General features: G+C 43.5%; 1 protein-coding gene across 9 annotated transcripts in view; it reads left to right on the top strand.

Moving 5' to 3' along the window:
- wdfy3 (WD repeat and FYVE domain containing 3) overlaps nucleotides 1-18,689 on the top strand; it is a 162,962-nt gene extending 144,273 nt beyond the window's left edge. For all 9 annotated transcript variants that reach the window (XM_078170469.1, XM_033620534.2, XM_078170471.1 and 6 more), the window contains 24 exons: nucleotides 1,805-1,973; nucleotides 2,102-2,265; nucleotides 5,221-5,369; nucleotides 6,324-6,444; nucleotides 6,616-6,701; nucleotides 7,029-7,109; nucleotides 7,482-7,536; nucleotides 7,807-7,926; nucleotides 8,015-8,132; nucleotides 8,606-8,712; nucleotides 10,199-10,352; nucleotides 10,469-10,560; nucleotides 10,643-10,855; nucleotides 12,035-12,176; nucleotides 12,360-12,514; nucleotides 12,994-13,152; nucleotides 13,237-13,416; nucleotides 13,605-13,787; nucleotides 15,068-15,161; nucleotides 15,366-15,509; nucleotides 15,653-15,886; nucleotides 16,056-16,167; nucleotides 16,336-16,533; nucleotides 18,281-18,689. In XM_078170469.1, the coding sequence (XP_078026595.1) occupies nucleotides 1,805-1,973; nucleotides 2,102-2,265; nucleotides 5,221-5,369; nucleotides 6,324-6,444; nucleotides 6,616-6,701; nucleotides 7,029-7,109; nucleotides 7,482-7,536; nucleotides 7,807-7,926; nucleotides 8,015-8,132; nucleotides 8,606-8,712; nucleotides 10,199-10,352; nucleotides 10,469-10,560; nucleotides 10,643-10,855; nucleotides 12,035-12,176; nucleotides 12,360-12,514; nucleotides 12,994-13,152; nucleotides 13,237-13,416; nucleotides 13,605-13,787; nucleotides 15,068-15,161; nucleotides 15,366-15,509; nucleotides 15,653-15,886; nucleotides 16,056-16,167; nucleotides 16,336-16,533; nucleotides 18,281-18,401 (3,351 nt within the window). In that variant the 3' untranslated portion in view covers nucleotides 18,402-18,689. The remainder of the gene's footprint in view (nucleotides 1-1,804; nucleotides 1,974-2,101; nucleotides 2,266-5,220; nucleotides 5,370-6,323; nucleotides 6,445-6,615; nucleotides 6,702-7,028; nucleotides 7,110-7,481; nucleotides 7,537-7,806; nucleotides 7,927-8,014; nucleotides 8,133-8,605; nucleotides 8,713-10,198; nucleotides 10,353-10,468; nucleotides 10,561-10,642; nucleotides 10,856-12,034; nucleotides 12,177-12,359; nucleotides 12,515-12,993; nucleotides 13,153-13,236; nucleotides 13,417-13,604; nucleotides 13,788-15,067; nucleotides 15,162-15,365; nucleotides 15,510-15,652; nucleotides 15,887-16,055; nucleotides 16,168-16,335; nucleotides 16,534-18,280) is intronic.
- Nucleotides 18,690-21,745: the final 3,056 nt, after the last annotated feature.

Genomic DNA, 21,745 nt, shown 5'->3' with positions numbered 1-21,745 from the left:
GTCCAGATTACCAACAACACAAGCGGCCAGACGTGATTCAAGAGAAGTTAGAATCTTAATGCTCTGACAATGACCCTGGATTGATCACGTAATGCAACCTTGCTCGGTGGATTTGGATGTAACGGTCATGAGTTCATGAGAGTCTTCAGAGCCCTTCTGGGGACGAATATCTGGCTCATGGCCCCTTTAATCGACCTGCTATAATTAAATCCAAAGTCCCCCAGGCTTAATCATAATGCATAATTTAGACATGCTCGGGGAGCACTCGCAGGCTGTCCGACAAAGTCACACACTTGTGCCTCGCAGCTGAATACTATTACTAGCCATTAGCCTGACTTGGTCATTGAGTATTTCACCTCAGCAGTTGGGGCTTCCTGCCTTGCTCGAGGTGTCGATGGGAGTAGTTGTAGAAAGCAGTCAAGCGGCATTTCTAGTTTTATATGAACAGTATTTCTGTATACAGTTTTTAAGGGGCTCTTTTAGGAATCATCAAACATATATGTATAAATTCAGGGTCGTGGAACCAGATTGCAGATCTCTACTTTACGAATACGTCGACTGACATTTCAACCCCTCATCCTTCTTCTGTTTACATCCTCCAGCCCTCTTGTCCCCCTCTGGTGCCCCTGGTACCCTCAGCCCTGGCTGAGGTCCTTGACCGCGCCCAGGTACCTTCCTGAAGTCCACAGGATAAAAATAACTGAGCTGTTGGTGCCTGGTGTGACTGCATGATAGTAACAAACATGCTTTAAGAGCTGCTGCAGTTCTCTCCATGAGTTGACGGGTTTGATTTGATTTGACGGCCTTCCTGTTTAAAACTCACCCTGTGTTGTTATATGTGCTCGCAGGGTGAAAAGTATTTGTGGTCAGTTTGATGCCTTGATGCCAGATTTAAGGAACAGGAAATTTGTCTGAGCTGTTTTTGATGTGTTTGGTTGTGTGTGCGTTTGCATGTGAACATGTATTCGTCTAGCTGACCCAGTACTTCCATTTTGCTGTGACTTTGAGGTTGTATCCCGTTGAGGTCGACTGTTAAGTGGATTTTTTTAATTAATCAGCCGTTACCAACCTCCATCCCCCGGGGAAAACAATTTACAACGTCGGAAATTAACAATCTTTATTAGAAAACTGAATAACTGTTGAACTAAACATCCAAGTCAAAGTAATAAATACCTCGATAATAAATAAACATGGATCACTGAATATAAAACCGGTGGAGGCTGCGGAGCCATCGGCCACTATCGGAGTCAAGTTCGGCTGATAACAATACTTGGACAACCTCTAGTATCCCATCAACATACATAGAGTATGACTGCCTGGAAGAAGAGCATCCTGACTACTGTCCCACAGAAAATTAATTTCTACATGTGCACCACGTTATGGGTGTTACAGGTGAGGCAGGTGATAACTGCAGATAATTTCAGAGCCAGCTTGATGCTGGTTTGACATAGCTCACATTATAAGAGTGAACGTCTTTGTAATTAAACTAACTATGAGTGACATTTTGTAACGTCTTCTGCATGTAAGTGTTAAAATATCATCCCAGATCCCTGTACTTTGAAGTCAATAAAGCGTCCCAACTAAATATGATAAGGTGACTTTAAAGGCCCTGGTTCTGATGTTCATGCACTGCATCCTGAAAATGTTTGCGTGGGTTTCTATGCAGCAGTATTAATGACAGAACTCTCCCTTTATGCTCTTATTTTCACTTAAACTTAGTCGACTTTCTTAACCCAAAGGTGTTTTCCTTGTAGTGATGGAGTCCGTTGTTTGACAAACACTTTTCTTTTTCACCCCCCTCCAGAAGCCTCTCCGTTACCGGCGAGCCATCAGCTACGACAGTAAGGAGTACTATGTCCGCTTGCTGTCTGGAAACCCCGGCATGTACCAGCACTCTGTGGAGCACACCACAGAAGGAGAGACCACACAGCATGAGCCCGAGCACGGAGAGGACACCATCGCAAGAGTCAAAGGTACAGAGACGATACCAGGGAATACTTTGTTGTAACTTGAAAAGGTTCTTAGCAGTTTTTTTGCTCTAAGCTCTTCCTTTTGGAGTGTTGCTTCATCTCTGACATGATGCTGTTACCGTGCCCTCCAGGCCTGGTGAAGGCTCCTCTGAAGAGGTCTCGGTCCACAGCGGACGGGGCAGACGAGGACAGTCAGGAGCAGCTTCAGGAGCAGCTGTTGGAGTCAGGAGGCCCCGAGGAGGAGCAGAGGACCGACAATACGTCTCTGCTGCGCCTCCTGGAGGAGGGAGAGAAGGTCAGGAAGGGACACTCAGACATAATTAAATCACGTTGTTTACTACTCCAATTTCATCACTGCTGGAGGCTAAAATCAGTGTCCAGTGTTTCACACAGAGCCTTTTAAAAATGAATTTATATTGTGTGGTGGAGAAAATGTAATTTGTTAATCTGTGCTGAAACATATCAGTGATATAACCTTATTTTCTGCACCTGCTATTCTTTTATATTTTCTAAGTATTAGGGATTTATGTATTAATTAAATTAGAGCTGAGTTTATTTTCATTGCAGCATACAAGTACAGATTTTGTATCTGTCTTTTTTTTTGGCATAGCACTACCTTTCTTAAAGTCCATCTCCACTCAAAAAAATTAGTTTATCTGATGTTTATTACCCATTAAATATTTGATCTTGACTATACTGACTTGTATCTGTGGAAAGTTTGTCACTGGAAAGGTATTTTCACACTCCTCTACTTAAAGGACAACTTCGGTATTTTTTAACCTGGGCCCTATTTCCCCATGTGTATGTGTGCGTATGATTCATAGGTACAACTCGTACTAAAATTGGTTCAGTATTGAGGGAGATGGATGCAACCGGGAGCTGCGAAACGAGCTAAAACGGTAACAGGGGCAAATGCGTCCCGTATGCATCCCGATTGGATGTCTTCTTTTCTTCGGCTGGCAGTAGTCATCTTGGGAGAAGTGAGCACTGCAGACCCGATGGTCTGCAAGGCACAGTGTCTGGACAGAAGTGTTAGCATCCATTTGTAGCACAACTAGCCACAACTTCAGCATCTTGCCGTCCGACAAAGGCAGCCTGTGAAAGCTGTACGGGGTGTTGCGCAACATCCTGTTCTTGCAATTCGGATAAGCACAAACACGAACCATTGTTTTCAATCGATGCAGTAAAACTCTCAACTGTACTCCGGGACAACCAGTGCCACTCTGAGCGGCGCTCAGCATGGCTCCTCTGTTTTCTTCCGGCAACAAGCAAAGCTCTCGCGAGATGACATCACAGCCGGAAGGAGGTGAAGGGTAAGGGAAACGCTTAGTATGCTATCTACAGAGATAACACTGGCGATCTGAACCGGTCAGTGGCGAAAAAAAGCACTTTTAATGCACAAACTTATACGGGACACATTTGCCCCCGTTACCATTATGTCTTAGTTACAACATGATTGAGCTAACTGGAGTAGTTTCATGTCGTATCCGACAACGGGAGGCTTTTAACAGATGACGTCCTGATGTTAGCTTTGCTGCTGCTGTTAGCTGTCCCTGTCAGCTGCAGCCTGATGCTTTCTAGACATCGTGACTTCCCATAACTGAATACATACCACACATAGCAACACAAAACTGCTTTGCTAGCTCAATCATGTTGTAACTAAGATATCCGCTGGAAAAAATATTTTTTTCACAGGCCATTTAGTGAGTTTTTTTTAGATGGCGGCGGAAGCTATATGAACGAGCTAACCCTCGTCTACTGAGTTTTAAAAATGCCGGCTATTTTGTTGCTTTCTGTTGACGTCACATCCCTCCTTGAGTATATCCAATCAGCACCAAGTAATCCCCAAGCCCCAGCCAGGAGTCTTTCGGGGCCGTTCTGAGTACCTACTCTGAGGCAGGGACTTGTTTAGCCCCTGTAAAAGTTGCGGAACTCTGTCCTTCAGGGGTGGTTCCTGTGGTGGAGACATGCACCAACGGCTCCGGCCCCGTAAAATTACCCCGAAGTTCCTGCGGTGGAAACGGGCCTATAGAGTTAATACAGACACCGCTAACGGCTAACAGCTAACAGCTAACGGTTAGCCCAGCTAATCTACGATAACCATAGTATTTACAAAATGTCACATCCCTCCTTGAGTATATCCAATCAGCACCAAGTAATCCCCAAGCCCCAGTCAGGAGTTTCTCGGGGCCGTTCTGAGTACCTACTCCGAGGCAGGGACTTGTTTAGCCCCTGTAAAAGTTCCAGAACTCTGTCCTTCGGGGGTGGTTCCTGCGGTGGAGACACGCACCAACGGCCCTGGCCCTGTAAAATTACCCTGAAGTTCCTCTAACGTCTTGTCAGCCACTGCCAGTTTGCCTACAAGCTAAAAAATAGGGTTAGGCGGTATCACAATATGATGGTGTACCAGGGTATTTAAAAATCCTGACGGTATAAATTTCTGTACATTAATAAATACAGACGCTCATCTTTCTTTTAACCTCATACTGAAGAGTTTGCAATGAGTTTTTTGGCATGTAGTGCACATCATGTGCCACCAGAGGTCAGTCTAGTGCAACAGGCAGCTGAGATGACAGTGAGTGGTGGGGATAAAGTTATAGTAATATGAACGGCTGGCCCATGTTGTGCCCTCAACAGCAGAGAGAGACCAGAGGGGAAAGAGCTCATGTTTAAATCTAACTTGGTGAATTAATTGTGAATGGTGAATTTCGACCAAACGAATCGCCGTACATTGATACCGCCATCTCCTGTATTTTAAGTTCATCTGAAAGCGAGGGACGTCATAACTGCACTGCAGCGCCACGTCAAAGTAAAAACAAAACTATGTCAATATATATTATAAATAGGCTATAGTGTGAACAGAAAGAGGACTGAGGCCCCATCAGAGCTGAAGTTGACTGGAAAGAGAACTGAGTCCTCTTTCTAATGAACTGACAATGTGAACCTTATGGCTTAAATTTCTGGGTCATGTTAATTTCCTACATTGTTTTGTTCACACAAACACTAACAGGACACAACAGCCTATTAATCAAACACTGCTTCTTCCCACGAGCAGCTCAACACATTTGGATTAAGTTCTTTGCTCAAGGCCATATCTGAGTGGGGGGAAAGTATGTCTTCCTCCTCATTTATTCCTTCTTCGCTGATTTTTGCCTGGAGGAATTCAGGCTCATGACTTCTCATGAGGAAGCTGCTTTTTCTAAACTTTAGGTAATTAATGTGCTGTTGTTTCTTACACTTGCTGTTCCAGATTCAGCACATGTACCGCTGTGCCAGGGTTCAGGGTCTGGACACCAGCGAGGGTCTGCTGCTGTTTGGGAAAGAGCACTTCTACGTCATCGATGGCTACACCATGACCGTGTCCAGAGAGATCAGGGACATCGACACGCTGCCCCCCAAGTAGGTCCAAGCTTCTGTATCTGTCACTTTACATGATGGTCCGGACACCTGTAGGAGAATCAGGATATTACACCAGCGCTGCGTGATTAATCCTGAAGCTGCAGCTGACAGATGACACACTTAATGTACTTTCCTTCCCCGAATAAAAGATGACATCATTGCTCTAGACGCTGCAGTGGGAGTTTCTGCTGCTGGAGTGATGTAATGCTGCTGATAGAGCATGCGTTGTGAAAACTCAGCAGAGATATGACATGTTTATCTTTTTTTAGGGATCTTACTCTGCCTCTTCCTTCGAGACACGACGTGAAAATTACCAACAGATGCTGCTTTGATTTCACTGTGTTTCCCTGCAGGTGTTGTACTGTTTTACCCTCTCGTCAGCGTCCACACAGTCAAAACATGGAGTCTTCAAGGACTGAATTGATAAATAAATTAGCTCGTAGGTTGATAAAAACAAATATGTAATGATGACAGTTTTATTAATTGTCATTTATCAAATAAAATGACAAAAACTGTCAAAGATGACAATTTTCTCTTCCTTTTTCACTGGAAATTAATTTTTATGACTGTTAATTGAAGTCACTTTAGGCTGAGATTATTTTTGATTTTTTGATTTTATTTGAAAGTATTTTAGATATTTTATAAATTAATTATTCATTGAATAATGCATTAAATAATTGCCACTTTGATTAATAACAAAAGTAATTAGCTAACCCCAGTGTCACCTACATTTTCTTTCAGTTATGTTGCATTTTTTTGCCATGAAATGGAATCACATCAGTCATTTTCTTTTTCTTTGTCTTGAATATCTTGGTGTTTTTAGCATTAAGAAATAGATTGACATAATCTCTCTGTAAGGGAAGCTGTGAGTGTTTGTGACGTGACTTTAAGCCTTTGTCGATAAAAGTGATTTATGGGTAAACCGTAATGCATAACTGTCTGTTGTTTATCCAGTTTGCATGAGGCCATCATCCCCAGAGGAGCGAGACAAGGACAGAGCCAGCTGAAGAGAACCTGCAGCATCTTCGCCTACGAGGACATCAAGGAAGTGCACAAGAGACGCTACCTGCTGCAGGTCAGCATCCACACATACACACATGCTGCAGCACCAATAAACACCATCTTAATAGACATTTATATTGAGTATCTTAACATGCTCTGGGTATGGCAGCATCAACACTCCACCTCTTTCATCTTTAGTGTTTACCACTGATGATTAAATGTCTTGTGTGTCGTCACCTTTCAGCCCATGGCGGTGGAAGTTTTCTCTGCAGATGGAAGAAACTACTTGTTAGCATTCCAGAAAGGAGTCCGCAACAAAGTTTACCAAAGGTACTGAATACAAATAGAAACACCAAGCTGTGACTGCATGCTGCTGAGCTGCCACTGTTGCTCTCACATTTCAGTAACAAAGAATAGTTAGTAAAAACTTCTTTGAGGAGAAAGGGGGATTTTACAAAGGTCACTACTGTGTAATATTAAAATAGAATTCTCAGATTAGACAGCAAGCCTCTCATAAAGCATCTCATCGCCAGAGTATTTCTACTTTGAGAAGATCACTGTAATACAAGTCAGTTTCATGAGGTTACACGTGCAGTGTAAACATAGTCAAACGGAACTGTAATATTTTTGTTTAATTTTATAATTAACTCCCCGCAGGTTCTTGGCAGTGGTGCCTTCACTGGCTGACAGCTCCGAGTCAGTTTCAGGCCAGAGGCCCAACACCAGCGTCGAACAAGGGTAACACCTCCTCCCCTCTCCTCTCTGTCCCCAACACACAGTTTTTAATGAAATGTTTGACCTTCTTTAAAGGTTGTGAGATGATTTATGGAATGTGCAGATAAGTATTCATAGTTTAATTTGTTTTTCATGTATTTTTCTAAATAATGTTTATGGATGTCTGTTGTAATTAATCAAATCAGTGACCGAAAAAAGAAAAGCAAAGAAAAGAGAACAAGAGTAATTTGGTATCACACCATCCTACATATATTATATGCAGCAGTTGCTTTGTAACAAAATGCTTTCCAGTGCTTTTCACTGCCCACATGCTGAAAAACAGCAAAGTCGTGAGCTGTTTTAACTAAACCTCCTCTGTGTGCTGGTGTTTTCCAGATCGGGGCTCCTCAGCACGCTGGTCGGTGAGAAGTCAGTGACTCAGAGATGGGAGGTAAGAATCTAGATGTGTTAGTCTAAGGCTGTTTGGTTCGGTTCAGTAGAACTCAAGTTCGTTTGCCCCCTCAGTGCGGTTCGTTTGGGCAGGTGTGAACACAGCAGTCACACTCAGGTGTGCACCAAAACAACCAGACCGAGACCTTCTTGAAGAGGTCGTCTCGGTCCGGTTACAAACAAACTCTGGTGCGGTTTGTTTGTGTTCAGTGAAACAACTTATAAGCAATTATAAGCCGCACTGATGTATTTTCTACCATCTGTTTTCTAGCGAGGAGAAATCAGTAACTTCCAGTACCTGATGCATCTGAACACGCTGGCAGGACGATCCTACAACGACCTGATGCAGTATCCCGTCTTCCCCTGGATTCTGGCTGACTATGACGCAGAGGTTTGGGACAATATCAGTGGCAATTAAAAGTGTTAACCACAAGAAAAGCCGATGCCTGTTCTGTCATTAATCCTGTTTTGTTAACCAGGAGCTGGACCTGAACAACCCCAAGACGTTCCGTAACCTCGCCAAGCCGATGGGTGCCCAGACTGACGACAGACTGACGCAGTACAAAAAGAGATACAAGGACTGGGAAGACCCCAACGGTGAGACCTTGGAGATGAGTCAACATTTGACTGCATTTAACAGGAAGGAGTCAGAGAGATGACTTTTATCTGTACTCATTCAAGTTAAATAGACACTGAGTAAAGAAAAAAGAGCCAGCTCATTTGAAGCCAGTGACACTCGAGGCGTTTGCACACTAAATTGGTTATTTTACCCAATATGTCAAACTTTAAAAAGCATATATGAGGCCTGTATTAAAGAATGAGTGTAGTCTTTGGTTGTTTATAGAAAAACATCAAACCCAAATTCACAATTTAATGTGGCACATGTTTTATTTGACCCATCCAACCTGCTCTAAACCTTTGAAATTCAAAACAACAGTAAATAAAAGGAAGTTCTGCCATGACAGAGATGTCTGTAGGTGCAATTCTGTCACAGAAGTTTGAATTCTGAAGTTGAAAGTTGTGTTTTCACTGTTCAGTGTAAGTGACTGTGTTGTTTTCTGTCCTGTCAGGTGAAACCCCAGCGTACCACTACGGCACCCACTACTCATCAGCCATGATCGTAGCCTCCTATCTGGTCCGGATGGAGCCCTTCACACAGATTTTCCTCAGACTTCAGGTTTGATCTGAACTTTCCTCGCCTCCTGAATGTTCTGCAGTTAGAGTATAATAAATTGTTTATTTGATGAGATAATTGAAGTTTAAATCTGATCATGGATGGTTGTTTTTAGTCCAGCATTTTAAATTTTTGCAGGGTTTCTTTTCCTTCTCTGACACATGTTTTGTTTCCTTAGACTCTGGCAGATTTTAAGGTCTGATGGAAGCATCTTAAAGTATTACAAATTACTTTTAATCCAAAAAAATCCTCTTCTGCTCCTGCTCAATTTGTGTCTTTGAGTCTAAGCCAACACGTCTTTACATAGTCTTTCTCAATAAACTAGCTAGCTATATAACAGCTATATTTGATCTCCCTTCCTCTCTCTGACCACAATTTTAGTGAGCTGTAATAATAATAGTAATAAACTTTATTTATATAGCACCTTTCAAAACAGTTACAAAGTGCTTTACAAAACCGAATAAAAGACAAAGCAATAAAACAAGATAAAAGCAGTAAAAATAGAATTCACATAATGGAGTAAAAGCACGCAATAATAAAGCAGTTAAAATCCCTGAAAGTCAAGTTTAAACAAGTAGGTTTTCAGTAGTGATTTAAAAGTTGAGGAGCTCTGACTGCAAAGGCTCTTTCACCTTTGTGAATTAATGTAGACCTCGGAACAACAAGACACGATGCGTCAGAAGATCTCAGGGTGTGAGAAGGAGCATAGGGCAATGATAGGTCTTTTCTATAACTTGGAGCCTCTCAGGGCTTTGTAAGTAATCAATAAAATCTTAAATTCAGTTCTAAAAGCAACAGGTAACCGGTGTAGGGAAGCCAGGATTGGTGTGATGTGGTCATGTTTTCTAGTCCGAGTCAAGATCCTTGCAGCAGAGTTTTGTATGAGCTGAAGGCGTGAGAGGGATTTTTTACTGATGCCAGAGAGCAAAGAGTTGCATTAATCTAAACGACTGGTTTCGAACTACTGAATTTACGTTTGTCTAAACTGAGGGCTTGATCGAAAATAACACCAAGATTAGACCTTTAGACTGTGGTGGAGTCGTCCACAAAAACTCCTGCAAATGCCGCTTGCATTTCCTCTAAGACCAGTTTAGCAGTTTCTCCCAGAAAGCTATGGTTTTTGTAAAACGGGTATGTCTTGCAGCTGAAACTGTTCCTTCTTTGCCTCTTCTTCAGCCTCACCCTCTCCAGACGTCCCTGATGTCCCAATAGCAAAAAATTAAAACGAAGGAGTTGTCAATCAAAACATGATTTGCCACATTCTTAAAAAATGGCCTTAACAGCAAAATAAGATGTTTTTAAGTAGATTCACTTAGATTTCTGTGGATGCTTAATGAGATTTGATGTCATACACGCATGTTTACAATTTCAAGCCAAATTTCTAGTGGCTTTGCGTTCACATAAAAGCCCAGACGACAAACTGTTGATGCTCTCAAATGTCTGGACCCTAATGTCAGACCATCTGCCCGTGTGTCTGTGTGATCACCAGGGAGGTCATTTTGACCTGGCTGACAGGATGTTCCACAGCGTGCGTGAAGCTTGGCTCTCCGCCTCCAAACACAACATGGCCGACGTCAAGGAGCTCATCCCTGAGTTCTTCTATCTGCCCGAGTTCATGCTCAACTCCAACAACTTTGACCTGGGTCAGTATCAGTGAGCGTGGACAATAGCTCAGGAACGCACGAGTCAAACTGACCCAGAGATAATTGAGTGCATGAATATTAATGTTCTGTCTGCCTCCTGTTGTTTGATGTTCCAGGTGCCAAGCAGAATGGCACCAAGCTGGGTGACGTCATCCTGCCACCTTGGGCCAAGGGCGACCCTCGGGAGTTCATCAGAGTCCACAGAGAGGTACGAAATAAACCCACTTGTGACCGTTTAAGCAGATGGAGTTTCAGTGATGACACATTAACCTGTCTCCACCTTTCTCCAGGCGTTGGAGTGCGACTACGTATCGGCCCACCTCCATGAATGGATCGACCTGATTTTCGGCTACAAGCAGCAGGGTCCACCGGCCGTGGAGGCGGTCAACGTCTTCCACCACCTGTTCTACGAGGGTCAGGTGGACATCTACAACATCAACGACCCGCTCAAGGAGACGGCCACCATCGGCTTCATCAACAACTTCGGACAGATCCCCAAACAGGTCGGATATCGGCTAATGTCTAAACACTGAATCAACTGCTGTTGTACCACTGCCACTAATGCTAATATCAAAAAGCACTACTAATGTAACTACTAGTAAGACCAATAAAAGGTTTACTTTTACAACTTGTACTACAATATAACTACTGCTAGGAGCAGGGGTGTAACGGTACACAAAAGTCTTGGTTCAGTTTAGAAGTCAGGGTTCGTTGTGTGACGCCGACACCCCAGAGGAACCTTACGTCTGGAGATATTGTGGTTGTAACGGATCCATCTGCCCCACAAGCATCATGGCTATGGGAAGAGTCTTGGAGGCTTTCCATGACAAGAATGGACTTGGACTGAAAATACAAAAGAGTATAAGTTCGATGTCTGCAGACTGTACGATGAAAGCGCCTACTGAATCACAGGCTACGACGTACAATAGCTTCCCAAACTGAGTGTGCAAGGATGCTGCATGGGCGAGCTGCTATCTGTCTGTTTGTTTGGGTTTAGCACCAGTGCGTCATTTCATGCTGACTTTCTATGGTTGGCCAATAGACATAAAGAACAGCAGTCACTGTGAGATGGTCAACCCAAATTTCTGACACTGTCTTTGATCGCAAGATTGTGACAACAGCTGCCCTTGAACCTCTCTCACTGTGCTGCGATGTAGGACCTCCGCTTTAGAGCCACGACCAAAGATATCTCCATGTTTCTGTCACTTGGTCATCTTTAGTCTGGGACAGCCCAAAATCATACAGTATGTATGGGCTTTAAATAACATCTGTCCTTTTCACTGGCAGCTGTGTTTTTAACTACACTGGCAGCAGCAAGCGTGATAACGTCCTCAACATGCCACCCTAAGGCCAACATTTTTTCCTCACTAGCAGTTGTCTTCCTGTTTTCCATCCGTCCACCAACTATTTTCCAACAATTTTGATTGGTTGTTAGACAAACACATGACTCATAACAGATCAAGAGTTACTTATTCACAGGTTCATCAGCCAAAGTGCGTTATCACGACGTGTTTGTGGCAAATTGTCGCCTATTAAAGCCCAGTTACAGGAGCTTTAATCCAGTGTGAGGATGCACTAACTACCACAGCCAGAATCTATTAGCATTTGGCTATTGGTAGAAAAAAATAGTCCTTCACTTTATGTCTTTGCTCACCGACTGATGGTGTGTGTGTGTGTTTCAGCTGTTTAAGAAGCCCCATCCTCCCAAACGGGTACGCAGTAAAGCCAACGGTGACATAGCGAGCATCCCTCCGAGCTCCAACAGCGACAAGATCTTCTTCCATCATCTGGACAATCTCAGACCTTCTCTAGCACCTGTCAAAGGTACATGTACACACACACACACAGTCACAAATCATCAGTCCAGTGTAGTATCAGCACCAGTTAAGCTCCAACTATCCCTTTACCGAAACCCCAACAGTGCCGCACTCTGTCCATTATACCTCACAGTGCATGAACCTCTTCAGACTCAGCACTCACGTAAGTCTTTGTGTTCCCCGTGTGCAGAGCTGAAGGAGCCTGTGGGACAGATCGTGTGCACTGATAAGGGCATACTTGCTGTGGAGCAAAACAAAGTCCTGGTTCCCCCCACCTGGAGCAAGACCTTCGCCTGGGGCTACGCCGACCTCAGCTGCCGTCTGGCTAACTACGAATCTGACAAGGTAACATTTATATAACAAATACAGTTTGTCAGAGATTTAAACCTGCGACTCGTCTTCTCTCAAATATATACAAATAATATTACTGTTTAATTAAAACATGGACGACTGTAGATTCACCTTGAAGCTGACAAGTGAATGTGAAAACTTATTAAAGACAATGTCTCCCCCTGCTGGTGCTTTATAGAAATGCACCTTCCTCACTGCGCTGAGCTCTCAGGTGTTACAGCAGCAGCCATTACAGACGTCTAATGCAGTTCTCTTGATAGTGCTTTTATTGCCCTATTCTCTTTACATTTGTCACAATAATGAGGACTTAAAAAGAAACTAGCCAGCTGTGTGTGTGCTGATCAGTGTGGAGGTGTTTGTTACTGAGATATGGACAAAGTTAAAGCCCCAAACAGCCAGAACTGACAAGTCATCATCTGCATTTCTCCACCTCTGCACCCCTCAGCCAACCAGTCTCTAATCTCCTGTTTCAGGCGCTGGTGGTGTACGAGTGTCTGTCAGAGTGGGGTCAGATCCTTTGTGCCATATGTCCAAACCTGAAGCTGGTCATCACCGGCGGCACCAGCACCGCCATCTGTGTGTGGGAGACAGGAACCTCCAAAGAGAGGGCCAAGTCACTCACGCTCAAACAGGTAAGAACACAAACAAAACTGGACACAAGGCCACGGAGCGGCGTCAGAAAGTTGGGTCTGTTAAACATCTTTGTTCTGTCATAGGCGCTGCTGGGCCACACGGACGCTGTGACGTGTCTGACAGCGTCGTCAGCGTACCACATTGTTGTCAGCGGCTCGCGGGATCGAACCTGCATCATCTGGGACCTCAACAAGCTTTCCTTCGTCACGCAGCTCAGGGGCCACAGGGCGCCCGTCTCTGCTCTGTGTATCAATGAACTGACGGTGAGCTGGAGGACGAAGTTCTCTTCTGTCTCTGTAGAAATAACGTTACATGTCCTTTTAGTCCAGGACGATCATCATGAGCTAAAGAGCAAAGTCATAGAGAGGATCATTTACATCATGTGTCATAAAGCTCTTCAGCTGATGGACAAACATAATGTGTGTGTACATGCGTGTGTGTGTGTGTGTAGGGGGACATTGTGTCCTGTGCAGGCACATATATTCACGTGTGGAGCATTAACGGCAGCCCCATCGCCAGCGCCAACACCTTCACAGGGCGCAGCCAGCAGATCCTGTGCTGCTGCGTGTCAGAGATGAACGAGTGGGACACGCAGAATGTCATCGTCACCGGACACTCGGACGGCGTTGTCAGGGTAACAATGCCTACTTTAATCTGACATACGTTATTGCGCTTTTTCAGGTATCAGTGATTTTCCAAATGTTGATTTTAGTCCAGCTCAGAAAACTTCCATTCATGCAACATTCAGAGACTCACAGGTGATGCAGCTACATGTCAGAGACACAGGTAAACATAGGCTTCATAGATTGATACCACGTAATGTTGCAGACAGAAATACACTCACCCACCACTTTATTAGGTACACCTTGCTAGTACCAGGTTGGATCCCCGTTTTAATTCTTGGTGGCATGGATTCAGAAAGGTGCTGGAAACATTCCTCAGAGATTTTAAGATCAGAAGATGGGTACACTGTGGTCATAAAGGGATGGACACGGTCAGCAACAATACTCAGGTAGGCTGTGGTGTTTAAACCATGCTCAGTTGGTACTAAGAAAATCTCCCCCACACCATTACACCACCAGCAGCAGCAGCCTGAAGCGTTGATACAAGGCAGGATGGATCCATGACACCAAATTCTGACCCTACCATCTGAATGTGGCAGCAGAAATCCAGACTCATCAGACCAGGCAACGTTTTTCCAATCTTCTATTGTCCAGTTTTGGTGAGAAAACCTGTGTGAATTGTAGCCTCAGTTTCCTGTTGTTAGCTGACAGGAGTGGCACCTGGTGTGGTCTTCTGCTGCTGTAGCCCATCTGCTTCAAGGTTGGACAAGGTGTTGTTGCTTCAGAGATGGTCTTCTGCAGACCTTGGTTGGAACCAGTGCTTATTTGACTTCCTGTTGCCTTTCTATCATCTTGAACCAGTCTGGCCATTCTCCTCTGACCTCTGGCATCAACAAGGCATTTTGGCTCACTGGATATTTGCTCTTTTTGGGACCATCCTCTGTAAACCCTAGAGATGGTTGTGCTGAAAATCCCAGTAAATACTCAGACCAGCCCGTCTGACACCAACAACCATGCCACGTTCAAAGTCACATAAATCACCTTCCTTCATCATTCTGATGCTCAGTTTGAGCTTCAGCAGCTCGTCTTCACCGTGTCTACATGACTAAATGCATTGAGTTGCTGCCACGTGATTGTCTGATTAACTATCTGCCTTAACAAGCGGTTGAACAGGTGTACCTAATAAAGTGGCTGGTGAGTGTAAGAATATAAGAGGCAACAATTCAGAGTTATAAACAGCACTGCAGAGTATTCGCTGTAATCCCTGTTCCTGCCACGTCATCAAGGAGTTAATTGTACCGCGACTTAATTAACTAAACCACCAAACCCTTTCTTTAAATTTGTCTTGTAGTTCTGGAGAATGGAGTTCCTCCAAGTCCCAGAAACCCCTGCTCCAGAGCCAGTAGAGCCAGATGTGCCTGACTGCTGTGGCGAGGAGAAGATTGGTGAGTCTTAACGGGAAAAATACCTGATGAGAGGTTTCTGTGTCAGTAATATAGCGACATGTCCCAGAATGTAATATAATTTTAACATAAAGTTGCAGATACTTTGTTGGTTCACCTTTGTTTGCTAGCTTATGAGTATATGCACAATAATTTCACTGTGAAAATGTGTATGTAAAAGAGTTATGAATTTTTTCCGTCTCACAGAGGGTGGCGAGAGTCACAACGGCGATGAGGACAGCAGTGAGTCGGACGGAGACGAGCCCAGTCTGAGCCAGGAGCCCAAAGCACCAGGTAACCCCTCCACAGGTGGAGGCAGCCAACCAGGCAGCACCGTCCACAGACCCAGAGGTACCAACCAACACTTCCTCTTATCAGCATTCACAGACTGTTTTACAGGTTTAGCAAAATTATCGTTAAGCAAAGGTATTGTGTTTTTGATGAAGCTGAAGCCACGCTAACATTTACATTTCTGTCACTATGCTCCCTTTAAGGTCCCCCAGCTCGACCAGGAGCCTCGTGGTCGATGGACAGCAGCTCTGACGACTCTCACCGCTGGTCCGACACTCTCAGCATCGACGAGAAGGACGGCTTCGTGTTCGTCAACTACTCTGAGGGCCAAACCAAGGTCCCTCACCCTCACTCAGCTCACCCAGGTCAGGGCGCAATGCCGCAGCCTCTCCAGCCCTCCACCATGGACGCACGGACGTATAACCAGCTCAGGGCCGGTGGGTGACCCCAGTTATTAGAAATGTTTTTTACAAAATTGACGATTAAAACTCTGACAACGATTATCAGCTCTTGAGCCAGTCAGAAAAACAAATCCTAAAGAGTCCACTGATCTGATGTCAGTGTGTTTGTCTTTGTGTTTAAGTGTTTATGTTTGTGTGCTCGCAGGCTACAGATGGGAGCGCCAGCTGGTCTTCCGGAGCAAACTCACCATGCACACGGCGTTTGATCGCAAGGACAATGCTCAGCCCGCAGAGATCACATCCCTCGCCATCTCCAAGTAAGAGAGCTGAGCGTCAGGCGCCAAACTGACAAAGATGAATCCTTTGATTTTGTTTTTGTACCTTGTAATATTTGTTTGAGAGCTTTTTCAAAGACATCCTCGCTGAATTATTCTCCTCCCTCTTCCCCTCTTTTGTCCTTCCCCCTGTTACCGTCCTCTCTGCAGGGACCACAGTAAGATCCTGGTGGGCGATGGTCGCGGTCGGGTCTTCAGCTGGTCAGTTAGCGACCAGCCAGGCCGTTCGGCGGCCGACCACTGGGTGAAGGACGAGGTGGTGGACAGCTGCTCCGGCTGCACAGTTCGCTTCTCCCTCACAGAGCGACGCCACCACTGCAGGAACTGCGGGCAGCTCTTCTGCCAAAAGTGAGTGAAATCACAGAAAGTTTAACAGCATGTTGTCCTTATTTTCCTCTTTCACTGATACTTCACCTGCTGCTTGAGTCTTGAGTCTCACCTAAACATGTATTTGCAGGTCTTACTTATACATCAGTACTGTGATAATTTAGACTGAAGCCTCAATAAATGTGTACAGTATATTCAGCATTGATTAACCCACTGTAGCCCCGTGTTGTTTGCTTATATTTCTTCTTTTAATGCGTGACATGAATGTATGACATGAGGTAAAATAAGCAGCTTTAAGATCAATTTAGGCTCTTTTTTTTAGTCATTTTTCATGGTTTATTTCAGTGGTTTTCAGACTTTTTGTGCCCAAGGCATGTCAAAGGGTAGGCCAAAATCTCAATGCACACCTATATATATCTGTGCAGGATAGTTTCTGTGACATGTGTTATCACTCTTATCACGAGAGGATGGCGGAAGAAATACCTGCACACCAATTCAGCCGAGCTGGACAGCCACCAAAAAAGTTCACAGGCTGAGATCCATGCCAAAAAATTGCAAAAATAATAATAAAAAGTGATAAAAACAGCAGCAAACACTTCAGTCCCTGACTATCATCGGTGCTCTTACTCACGTTATCACGACATAAATATTTTTATTTACTAATATCAATTGGCAACCAACTATTACTCATGAAATATGTATTAACAAAATGATTCAAGAATTCATTTTAAATGTTTAAAAATTACATCAAAGCACCAAAAACACATCCATTTAAACAGGGAAAAAATGTAAGATAACGTGATGTGTCACACACTTTTAATTCCCTCGCATGAACAGCAACAAATAGGTTCCCTGTGAAGGTTTTTAAAATGAAATTACTTTTTTTCCTAGCTCAAGTTTGCCTCTTTATTAGGAAAGGGGTGCACACAACATACTGATAGAGTCGATTAAAGATTCATTTATTACTTTTTGTGTAGGCCCAGTTGAATACTGCAATGATAATGTGTCGATATCACAAAATCCCACACCACACCTGGCATCATTTGAGCGCCACTGGCACAGGTAACGCCCCCTGAACACTACATGAGGGCAGCTGCTGTGCCCTGCTGAGAGATGCCACGAAAAAAGGCTGAATGAAGAAGAACTTGTGGAGCAGTGACATCGACATGCTTTAATTAACTTAATCAAAGTAAACATGATTTTCCAGAGTGCCAGAACTGAAGTTGCAGGAAAATCAAAAACCCAGCAATGACAAAACATTTGTGATGCTGTAAATATCGCACAGTAACTGACATCCCAGCTGACACTGGGTGAGAGGCAGGGTTCACCCTGGACAGGTCACCAGACTATCACAGGGCTGACACATAGAGACAGACAACCATTCACACTCACATTCACACCTACGGACAATTTAGAGTCACCAGTTAACCTGCATGTCTTTGGACTGTGGGAGGAAGCTGGAGCACCTGGAGGAAACCCACGCTGACACGGGGAGAACATGCAGCTCCACACAGAGGGGCTCCCCCACCCTGGGGTTTGAACCAGGAACCCTCTTGCTGTGAGGTGACAGTGCTAACCTCTGCACATGCTAACGTCTGGGAAACAACATTGGTGATTTCCCACAGACCTCAGATCATATTCCTGCTGGAACATGTCCGGGTTTTTCAAGAAATACTCTGTTCCAGTCGAAACCCTTAAACGCATGTATGAACCTGAGAATGAGTAGAACAGGTCGTCTTTAACTCTCCTCCGTGTCTTTGCTCTGCAGGTGCAGTCGCTTCCAGTCAGAGATCAAACGGCTGAAGATCTCGTCACCGGTGCGAGTTTGTCAGAACTGTTACTACAACCTTCAGCATGAGCGAAGCGCCGAGGACGGCTGCAGAAACTGAGCTCCGCCCGCCACCTCCACCTCACCCCGAGGACTCCTTCCTGAGGAGCGTTTCATTCCTCCGACTGCCTTGTTGTTCCCTCGACACCTCCCGTATAAAAGGCTCTCCCTCCAAACCCCCCCTTTATCCTCTCGTACGTCCAGTAACCACATGTACTGTAACACACTGACAGAATGTAACCGCAGGGAGGGAGTGTCGGCTGGGAGAAAACGAGGATAGCAGATCGAAAGGAAACTCAATTTCCACTTTGACCACCTGCACTCACCTGGAGGAGGGAAAAAAGAAAGAAGCAAAAACACCATCGATGGCGACACGGCACGCTTGAATCAATCACCCGCCATTTTTGCTTTGAGATCAAGAACCAGGAAAACTCCTCCCTCTGTCACCTGAAGACACAACAGACTTGTGAATATTGTAAATACGTACCATGGCCTTTTTAACTCTCACGAGGAACCAACTCAGAACAAAAAATAAGGTCAATGAGAAAAAAGAAATTGCCTGTAACATAGCGTTGTGACTAACCACTCCTGGCTTTAAAAAAACAAAATGTGTGTAGTCTGCGTCACGAGTCACGGCGAGTCCAGAGGAAGGGATATGAATGTCAATAATTAATGTCTGTGGGTTGACTTCACCAGTGGGTCTAGTTATGCAAAATCTTTTTAAGTTCCTGATCAGTTTTTGTTGTTGTTTACAGATATATTTTGTGAGTGTGTTGCCCACAGTGTCAAACCATCGCCGTCACACAGAGATTTATTATCACATCCCTTTTTTCTTTTATTGGCCAAATTGTTTTGATGAATTATGACGATTTTTTTTAAAATCTATTTTGTCCTTTTTATGAATTCCCATTTGTAGGATTTTGTTATTGTTGCTGCTGTTTGAAGACTGGACACGTTATCATTTCAGATTTTATTTTTAAACCATATCACTCCGTTAATTTCAAGATTTGTTCTGTGAGAGAGGAAACGCCACGCACGCGTTCATCGTCTGTGAAAAATACGAATTAGCTAAAGAAGTCGCATCTCTTTCATGGAGCCTTATGTAGTTACTGTACAGCGTCACTGCAGCTTTCTGAATGCACACGATAAAGGGACTCTTATGTTTATTTCTGTTTTTATTTTCTGTTCTTGTCGGTTTGTGTTCAGGTTTGTCGTCTGCAGACGTTCACTCTGACCCTGTGGCATTATTACAGCACATGTGGCACTCCACACTTTATCAAGTCCTCGTAGAAGATGTTAAACTGCAGGAGCAGCAGCCGAGACAGATGGAGATGTAAATAATCATTTTAACCACGAAATCATGACATTACCTTACACAGGACAAAATCCACTCTAAAATTATAAAAAGAATTTCATGGTGTTTTGTCGACAAAGTCAAATACGTTCACACAGTTGGACAGACTTTTTTTTTCCAGGTAAAAATGTATTTTTTGTATTTTATCAATTATGTGCCCTCCTTATGCTTTCTAATGTGCATAATTTCTTAATCAAGTATGCTCAGAAAACATTTAAATACATCCACGACTTCAGCAAGTTTAAGATTAAATCATTTACTTGCTGAAATTACTTGAATGTGGCCTGGAATTAATTTAGTTATCCTGAATATATTTATCATATTCTATTGGCTTAAGCTCATTTTTGTCAACTGATGGATATGGTAACACAAAAATTTAGTTTTATTCTGTCTTTAGGGGTCAAAAATATGTCAGAGATACGTAGAAATCACCTGTGGATAAATCTATGGGGTTTAATTTGTGCCAAAAAATCTGATTTTGCACATTTATTTGTGAGGGCTTTTGTTTCCTTTGAGTTTGTCCGGTTATTATCTCTGCTGTTGTGTCACTGTCCATTCTAGAGTCTTCCCATAAATTCATTTTGGAGCAGACAAAATGAGACAAGAGACAAAAAAACCCACACAAAGTCAAAAAAAGGACAAGGACGGTATTAAAGAAAAAGACACGATGAGACGTCTCGTCATCACGATGAAGTCAGAGAAACAGACGAGCAACTGCAGGGATAATGACACAACGATGACAAAGCAAATGCAGATCAGTGTTTTCTTTTTTAATTACTACAACTTTAAGCAACATCAGTAGTTGAGGACAAAATGTAAAAGCAACCATATCCTCCTGTAGAAAGTACTCATTTGAGGACATTTGGACCTAATTATCGTTGACAATGTTTAGTTTTTTATAGCCTACTTAACGGGTCTTATTGATCCCAAATAGCTAGGAGGAGCTAGGCTGGGTGTCAGTAACAAAAACAAAATGTCCTTGGATGCATCACATTTTGGGTTTACCTGACCTTACACTTCATTCTACTTAAGTCAGACCTGTTGTCCTCGTTCGTGGACACTTTTTGTGCCATCTAGTGGTAGTAAGAGCAAACTATACGAATCCATGTAAAAACAAGATGGCGGCCATCTCTGCTAAGTCAGTCTGCAGCCGATCCCGTCACAAAAGTGGACAAGGTCCAAAACCTGATCACATTTTATGGGTGAAACTTGTTTATTTATGGTAAATAATGTTTGTAGTTTGATATGGCAACAAATTTGACCAACTTAAGCAACATTAGGACTTAATTATCATCTCATTGAGGACATTTGGACTTTATTATTGTTGACGATGGTTAGTTTTTATACTTATCAGGTCCCACTGATCCCAAATAGCTAGGAGAAATTAAAAATGCATACCAAACAAAAGTTCGGGTCTCAGGAGGATATTTAACTTTTTTATCTTTATTTCATCTTTTAAATTATCGTCAACAAGAAGTTTGAACAATAGGCAAGGAGATGTGTAAACTCAAGTTTGTCATGAATTTATCGCTATAAAACTGGATGGCTGCTGCTGCTGCTGGGTTTAACAGTCGGACATTAGTGTTTTTGTTTTCATGTAAAGTCTGCACATGTTGTTTTCTCTGTCCTCGTCTCTCTCCATACATGTGTCGATGTTTAGTTCGTGGTTCTGTGGGCAACAACTGCGCATTCAAGCGCTGCTTCCTTTCTTTATTTCCCAGAGATCTTTTTGTTGTTTCCCACTCGTCTTCACAGAGTCTCAAACCTGTAAAAAAGAAAAAGAAATCACATGTCAGATTAAATCTCCACCCCCACAGCTCCCTGACGTCCTGATAATAATATGCACTCTTGTTATTGTCCTTCTATCATTCTGCGTTTACGTACTGTAACTTAGCGTGCAATCATGCCACCTAGCTGAAAAGGCCGAGTCGGCTCCTATCAATCAAGAGTTCCTTCGCACCTTCACGTGTACAAAAAGAAAAGTCAAGAGGAATCACAGGTTTTTATTGAATGCAGTTTTACGTTGTCATTTTAACAGGAAGGTGCATTTC

Source organism: Epinephelus lanceolatus, chromosome 9, assembly GCF_041903045.1.
Source record: "Epinephelus lanceolatus isolate andai-2023 chromosome 9, ASM4190304v1, whole genome shotgun sequence".
Taxonomy (NCBI): domain Eukaryota; kingdom Metazoa; phylum Chordata; class Actinopteri; order Perciformes; family Serranidae; genus Epinephelus; species Epinephelus lanceolatus.
The sequence above is the reverse complement of the archived record's forward strand: the minus strand, read 5'-3'. Positions and strand labels throughout refer to the sequence as shown.